We start from the raw sequence: 8,161 nt of genomic DNA on the forward strand, positions 1-8,161 counted from the left end.
CGGCGGGGCGGACCCCGAGGCCAGCACCCCCGCCTCCCGGGCACCCCCGCCCCCGCCGCGGGGAGGCCGACTGAGCAGCGCCGGGAGCGACGTCTCCACGCCAGAATCTCTATCAGGGACAAAAAGGAACCTTCTGTCTCACCCGCTACGAAGCTTTAGGAGCCAGAGCAGCGCTGGGTACAGCCACCTCTCTCAGGGAGGGTGGGAGCAAACGGGGCAGGGATGCCGTGAAAAAGTCACGGCAGATGAAGGTGCTCCATCTTTCCCTTTGCCACTACTAAATATAATGTCTCTCCAGCTCCTATCATTTAAACTCAGAACTTAGCGAGTTTTAATAGATACAGATGGCACAGCAGAGTAAAACTTTCGAGGGCATCAGGAAATCCAGCACATAAACAGGGACACTGGATTTCTCCGTCTATGGACTTTTTAAACCAGTCATATTAAGAGAAAAGAAAATGTTCCTGCATTGCAACTCTTAGTTTACAGAAGCAGAGTTGAGGGCAGACATGAATGATTATTTTCTCAGATGTTATTTATATGACCCATGATCAAGTCCACTACAGATAAGGAAAGATTTGTGGAAGAAAAAGGAAACCTCTCCTGGACTGAGCAATGGGGAAGACAAAAAGAGAGCTTCAAGCAGCCTACAACTTGGGCAGCAGAAGAGAAAAGGAAGGGGGAAGGCACTGTAGCTTGATGGCAGGAGTAGGAAACCCTCTCCAAGAAGAGAATACAGAAATGAGTAGAACATGCTACCTTTAAAAAAGGTACACGCTGAAGATCATCGTTGCAGCTACAGTGAGAAATATCCATTAATACTGGTCTTGTGTCTGACAAATGCTTTAAGAACTGAAAAAGAACACAGAGATGCTGAGAGAAGTATTTATTAAATAAATGCAACAAAAGAGAAAGTCCATCCACCCAAAAGAACATAGGCACAAAAGTTGCTCACATACACTGCAGAAGCAGAAAATCACTCTAATCTTTGTTTTTTGTTTGTTCTTAATTTTAAGGTAACTGTACTTATCTGTACACCACAGTGGGTCCCATTTCATCTGTTTTGCAGAAAACTGTGCACACTCTCCCGAGTGAGAAATTTCCTCATTCTTACAGTACATCCCCATAATAAAACCTGAAAGAAGCTATTTCTTTAAAAGGTAACAAAGCAGGGCATGCTAGAGGAATACAAAGAATGCCTCTGAATTTAATGAATTTCAACATGACCATACATAAAGAGAGCAAAAACTCTACTAAACACAAATAAGGGAGAATTCAAGGACAATTAACACTTTCACTAGAATTTAGCCATTCAAATCCAACAACTGATACGCAACCTTAAAAAAAAACACAAACACGTGCATGTTAGTTGTTGAATTACCAAAATGTATTTCTAATTAATGTTTCCAAAGGATACCAATAAAAAGCCTAAACAAAACCAAAATGTAATAAATACTTCAGGGTGTAGATTTAATATTTATCTTCAAGGAATGTAATTTGCAGCTTTTTATTTCCATGCTCTGACATGAAAGAATAACGTGTCCAGGAATACAAAGCGCAACACTGAAGTCTTAAGATAAAAATTTAACTTTTTTAATGTTTCCTTGCATAAATGTTGTATGATTTATAATTTTTTAAATAAATTACTTCCTGGATTTTCTAGGAAATTAGGAGTTCCATTAATTTATCGCAATTCATTAAACAGTAACAGATGTGATAACTTCTCCCTCAGAATTGTTAGCAAGCTACTATTTGGAGAACTTGCCTCCTCCAGAATTGAGTGCAGGGTAACATGCAGAAGCTGCTTTAACTTTAGCTTGTGTTTCTCTCTTAGCACAGCAGTATCAGTTCTGCTATGACAGTCTAACTAGGTAGCTCCACGTATTTTGCATGTTCAGGTATTTTCATCAGTGGCCTTTCTGTACATATTTTGTATGGCAGAGTCCAATAGTGTATTTTTCAGATCTAAAAGAAAAAAAAAAAAAAAGTATCTTCTGTCCTATGCTAGAGTTCCTAACAGACTGCAATCATTTGATGGCAAACTCTCCTCCTTGTCCTCATTCTTAATAGCTGAGTTGGTGATCTAGAATTTCACCTCTTAATTGTAAATTGTGTGAATAGGTAGGATGCAAGAGCATTTGGTTTGTTAAGTTACCTGATTAAGGAGTATCCAGTATAAAAGAAGTAAGAAACCAACACACACACATTAAGGAGCAAGTGATAAGACAGGATAATGAAGACCAGAAGGCTTCAGCCACGGCTCGATGAACCATTTAAAGGAACTGCTTTGGTATAACCTTGGAGAGTCATGTGAATTTTTATCAAAAATGGGGAAAAACACAATCTCCATGGTTGATGGGGCTGGCAGGACTGTGCAAAACTTACAATATGAAAGGGACAGCAAAACTTATTACAGTAGCAAGGAGACAAGGATCAGGGTGAACAGGAAGGAACAAGTGTGACAAGAGGCAGAGGATGGGGAGGGGCAGCTGATCTACACTGAGCTGAGCACCTGCTCATGGCAGTCTGTACTATCTTATAAAGTATCCCCTAAATGTAAACCATACAGAAAAATTAAGACATCTTATAGATGTATTGCTTTAATGCTGTAAAATCATGGATAAAAAAAAAACACTTAGGAAGCCCACATAAGAAATATCTGTCTTCTGTTTGTGCACATTAAGTGGGATTCTATTTAACTGAGATTCAGGACCCAATCTTCAATCATTTCTACAGTCTGCACCACTGGTGATGGTATGATTAGGACATTGAACAAAAGAGGAACTTTTTTGTATTCTAAAGAATCAGAATAGTTTGGGTTTGAAGGGACCCAAAGATTCGTGTCACCTAATCCAACCCCTCTGCAATGAACTGGGTGGGACACCAACTAGATCAGGGCATTCAGAGCCCTGTCCAAACTCACTCTGAATGTTTCTGAGGATTGGGCATTTGCCACCCCCCTGGGCAACCTGTTCCAGTGTTTCACCACCCTCATTGCACAAAAAATTATTCCATACATCTAGTCTAAATCTACCCTTGTATTACTGCAACAGACTCTGGTAAAAAGTTTGTCCCCATCTTTCTTGTAAGCCCCATTTAAGTACTGAAAGGCCAGAAAAGAAATTGGTTTCATCCATCACTCATGCAGTCAGACAAATGGCACCAAATTACTGTAAAGGATAAACATATTCAATGTTCATCCTTAAAAATCATACAGAGAAAGGTAAATTCTATGTGAAGTCATGCAGTCTTTCCACGTCACAGCTGGTATCAACCACACTAAGTTTTTAAATACTTTCAGTTAATGTTGGAGTGTGTATTTCCCCTGCCATTACTGAAGCTCTGGTTTGTTATCGATTTCTGGTTTCAATTACTGTTCTCTGTTTTTATCAGTTCTTTGATGATGTGTAACACCTTGTCATCTAGAAGAGATTAAAAAACACAGTGAGTGGAACAGACTGAGCTTAAAAATCCATTCCCAAAACCCAAGAAAATAAGATAAGTCTAGTTTTCAGCAACTTAATGTCTTACACTATGCTAGAGTCCAAAGAAAGACAAGTGATTCCCATATGGGATTTTTTTGCAAAAAGTATGTCCACAGTACTTCCTTAGAAAGTTTATAAAACTACTCAATGAACTGGTTGTAGTCATTTCAGTATTTCACAAAGGAGACTGAGAAAGTTATGGGTTAACTACAGATACATTAGCAGATAAGAACTCCTTTCCTTCTTACCTATCTATAACATTCTTCTGAACATCCAGTGGTCGAAGTTTAAATTGTCCTCCACTGCCCCTTACTTTTGGGATGAACATGCAGTTCCCCACCATTAAACTCAACTGCACAACAACTTGCATTACACAGTTAAATTCATCTATGGCTGAGGTTCATCAAACAATCTTCTATTTTGAGATGCATACCTGACAATTATTACCACTGTCTTGAGTGTTATCAGGGATACCTTTAGAACAGCAGTTGTATAGATCCTCATTTATCTTGTGTGAGCCACATAACATACGTAGAAATAGCAATGACTTTTTATGCATCTCAAGATAATGTGATAATATTCAAGTCACACTAGCTCTACTGGGTGAGGATGCAGTGTATGTAATACTGCTTCCTCAAATTTGCCACAAGGTCCATTTAGTAAATCAGTCAGCAGTGCAGTTACCTTCAAGTGACATCTTAGGATTTTCAAGCTTCTTTTTTAAAACAGACTCAATAAGAACTCTCAGCTGTTTGAAAATTACTGCTATCTTTACAGGAGCCTATGAAGAACAGAGAAGACAAACATTTGCATTACTCAGACATTCTACACCAAAGCACAGATTAAAATACTACCTTACATACAAACAGACATTTATACCAAGATTCCCACAAATACAATGCATTCACATAATTTTGAGCATATGGATAATGTAGTAATGAAATGACTGGGCTTACATGATGCCCTTTTATCTTTAAGCACCTGTTGCTTGTAGCATCACAGCCTAAAGAACAGCAACTCAGCAGAGTAACTGAGAATATGTTCTCACACACACCATGAACAATCAGCATACAGTGAAATTATTGATTTGCCAACATCATACTTGCTAATTGCTTTTTTCCCCCCAAGGTATAAAAGTACGAACTAGTTCATACCCAAAACAAAGTATCTACACATTTCAGGAGGTCTGCCTGGACTCCCGAGAAAGCAATCACAAACCTCTCGTACATTGCTAGGAATTTGGACATCTAAAGCTGAAGCCCTTTCCAGGAATCCTGTGCTTTATCCTTCCTTCCCTATGCCTGTCTTTATTTCATTTATATATATATATATATATATTTTATTATTATTATTATTTTTTATATGCATTCATATACTGTGGTACAGTAAGTAGCTATTATAGAAAAAGCACAAAACACAATACACTGTGCTTAGCATTTCAGAATAAAAACTGAAATTCTGAAATACACAAGATGCAACTGGCCCAGTAACTACACTATCTGTAGCCACCCAGGAACCATAAAAACAATTATTCTACAAACCCACAAGGGAGCTGCTTTTTAAAATTCTGTACTCATATGTAGTGAATTCAATCAGATAGTTGATTGTTTGCATCACTGGAGTGCAAAACACTGCAGTGTTTGTAACTTACAGCCTTCCTTGAGTTGCAACACAGGGCCCACAGAAGCCCAGAAAATTGTAACCAAATTGCTGGCATGCTAGTTTAAACCAACCTTTGCCACTTAACTTAGAGAATTTTGGCATGTCACCTATTTTAATTTTGTCTGCACAAATATGCTAAGAAAATGCATGTAGCTTTCCCATTCTCAAATAAAACTTTTTCACCTGGAAAAAATAAACAAAACAAACAACAAACTAAAAACCTAAACACCCAAACTCAAGCAAACAGGTATTTTCCATTTCTTTCCCAAATAGCTCTGTTTAGGCTATAAAGCAAACAAATAGTATTTAAAATATAAGTATGTATTTGATTATAAGATAGTAGCAAAGGGTAATATAAAATAGTAGTCATCTGCTTTCAATACCAGCTCTATAAAACAAGGTTTAGTCTATATCAATTTCCAGTACCTTTTCTGAAAGAATACCCACTTTCTGTATATAGAGAAAATGAACTGATTTGATTCAAGCTACATATTACAAAGTCTATTCTTTGAAGCGTAATTTGCTAAGAATTACAATTTCTTTTAATTCTCTCCTTCCTTCTTGTCTTGTCTTCATCCCACATAGACAATGTTGTGAATTAAGCTGGTACATCAAGTGTGCAATACAAAAGCCTGTGGAACCACAGAAGGTAGTTACCACTCCAACACACCTGAAAATGGATCCAGCCATCCACGGTCAGGAGACGCTCCCGATGCTGGACCTCTATATCCCCACCAAAAAGCAAAATGGGAAAGGGGGATATTAAAGTAGTCTCTCTCAAATACACCTTAGTGTACCTCACCTGCATATAAACAAACACAAGCATTAAAAAACAACAACAAACCACATAAAATCTGTAACACCAAATTTGACTGCTACTTTTAAAAGAAAAAAATACAATTTTTCCCCACTACAGTTTTCTGCCCTAGACAACATAAAATACATTACTTCTAAGTGAGAGGCTTATATGCTACCAGGAAATTAGCCAAAGCCACAATTTTCCTGTTAAATTCAAACCGGAAAATTATGTTAGCCTAGTGCTGCTCAGAGAAAAAGACATCAAAATTAGCAAACCTACTGAAGTAAAACCACAGGTGAAACTCCTCCTTTAAACAGTCTTTTAAGCAGTAGCAAGCCTGTCTATGTCTCTATATGAACATGCATATAAGCATAAACATGGGCACATGCAAAGACAGAGAGGGAGAGTAAACTATGGGGCTCAGCATATTGCTACTTCTGGCTTTGAAGCCTCTCACAGACAAAGATGGAATAGGAAAGAGTTGCAGAAGGTGGAAAGGGAACAAAAAGCAAGTATCTTCATAAGAAAATGCAGGCTTTGTATGTTCCACTGTTCATGCAGTAACAGTCCTGCCCTTACACTACAAGGTTCTTGAAAGCAGGAAATATGTTCAAATCTCAAAAAACCACTGTAGCTTCTTAGCATCAAAAAGTCTAAAGTAATTTCCTACTTCTCTACAGTAAGGTTGGCTGCTAAGCAACAGCTGTGAAGGTTTTGTTGTAAAAGGAGCTTAAGTGTTTACACTCAAATTTAGCAAACACCTGAAAATAATTTCAGTTTGGAAGGAGAATAAAGACGGGGAAAAAAAAACCAAACAAAAAAAAAGCCATTCACTTAAAATGAAATAGCTAATTTTGTAATTGGTTGCTGAACTTCTTAAGTCATTATTGGGAATATGAAAGGCCTGCCTGTACCAAGTTTCAAAACTTTAGAGTTTGCTTACAACAGTAAAAAAGAAAAAGCTCACTTGGAAGTGTTATTATTGCATATTACTGATTAATGTGATCTTATTAAAATCAACAGCACTGTATTTTAAAATATACTATTAAGTTAAATGACACATTGAAAGATATTTTCATTTATAGCTACCAGTTTTACCATACACTGATTTGTCACGATGTTCTTTTTCTTCAGCACTTAGCTGACTCATTTTTATGTACTTTAGGATCATTAGATACTCAAGGCTTAAGATGAAGAAGACATACAAATAGACTTTACACTGGTGTATGTTGTTTAATATTAGAGGCATAACTCCACCTTTACACAGCTATCAGCTATATTCACTATTGTCACTTACCTTCTCCTGGTAGAGAAGCCATCCATATGTCTGCAAATCTCGGTTTACAGAGGAGGGATGCACTTGAGCTTTACCCTGAGCAGTTTCTACAATGCAAGCCAGCTTCTCTGTAATATCCACAGACTTTGTATATATTATTTTTCCTATGTTGTCATACAGCCCTGCAGTCAACACAGCTTTAAGAAGAGCAATTTCATGGAGAGAAAGGGATTGTGTAGCTCCATTTCCATTCCATCCACATTGCATTGCAGGTGCTGTGAACCCTGCTGCTCTGACCACCTTTATGAGTTCCTGCTTCACATCCTGAAATTAGTAAGGCATTAGTGAAACTCTGAATTTAAAAAGGTAGATAGAATAAAAAAATCATGGAATGGTAGGGGCTAGAAGGAACCTTTAGAGATCATGTAGTCTAACTCCCCAGCCAGAGCAGGCCGACTTAGGGCAGGTCACACAATTGCATCCAGGTGGGTTTTGAAAGTCTCCAGAGAAGGAGACTCCACAACCTCTCTGGGCAGCCTGTTCCAATGCTCCATAACTCTCACAGTAAAGAAGTTTCTCCTCCTGTTGAGGAGGAACTTCCTTTGTTCTAGCTTATACCCATTGTTCCTCATCCTGTTACTGGGCACCACCAAAGAGAGATTGGCCCCTTCCTCTTGACATCCATCTTTCAGATATTTTTAGACATTAGTAAGATCCCCTCTCAGCCTTCTCTTCCCAAGATTAACAGCCTCAGTTCTCTCAGCCCTTCTTCATAGAAGATATGGTCAAGAACCTTAATCATTCTCATAGCTCTCCACTGGACTCTCTCCAGTAGATCCCTGTCTCTCTTGAACTGAGGAGCCCCAAACTGGATACAATATTCCAGGTATGGTCTCACCAGGGCAGAGTAGAGGGGGGTAGAACCTCCCTAGACCTGCT

General features: G+C 38.3%; 1 protein-coding gene across 1 annotated transcript in view; it reads right to left on the bottom strand.

The window, feature by feature from the left end:
- The window catches only part of DHX29 (DEAH (Asp-Glu-Ala-His) box polypeptide 29), a 34,109-nt gene that overhangs the window by 5,943 nt on the left and 20,005 nt on the right, over window positions 1-8,161 (bottom strand). Inside the window, exons 24-27 of the mRNA XM_010005396.1 lie at window positions 7,244-7,546; window positions 5,818-5,949; window positions 4,170-4,266; window positions 3,375-3,422 (exon numbers count right to left, since the gene is read on the bottom strand). Coding sequence (XP_010003698.1) covers window positions 3,375-3,422; window positions 4,170-4,266; window positions 5,818-5,949; window positions 7,244-7,546 — 580 coding nt within the window. The remainder of the gene's footprint in view (window positions 1-3,374; window positions 3,423-4,169; window positions 4,267-5,817; window positions 5,950-7,243; window positions 7,547-8,161) is intronic.

Source organism: Chaetura pelagica, unplaced genomic scaffold (assembly GCF_000747805.2).
Source record: "Chaetura pelagica isolate M959 unplaced genomic scaffold, ChaPel_1.0 scaffold37, whole genome shotgun sequence".
NCBI lineage: Eukaryota > Metazoa > Chordata > Aves > Apodiformes > Apodidae > Chaetura > Chaetura pelagica.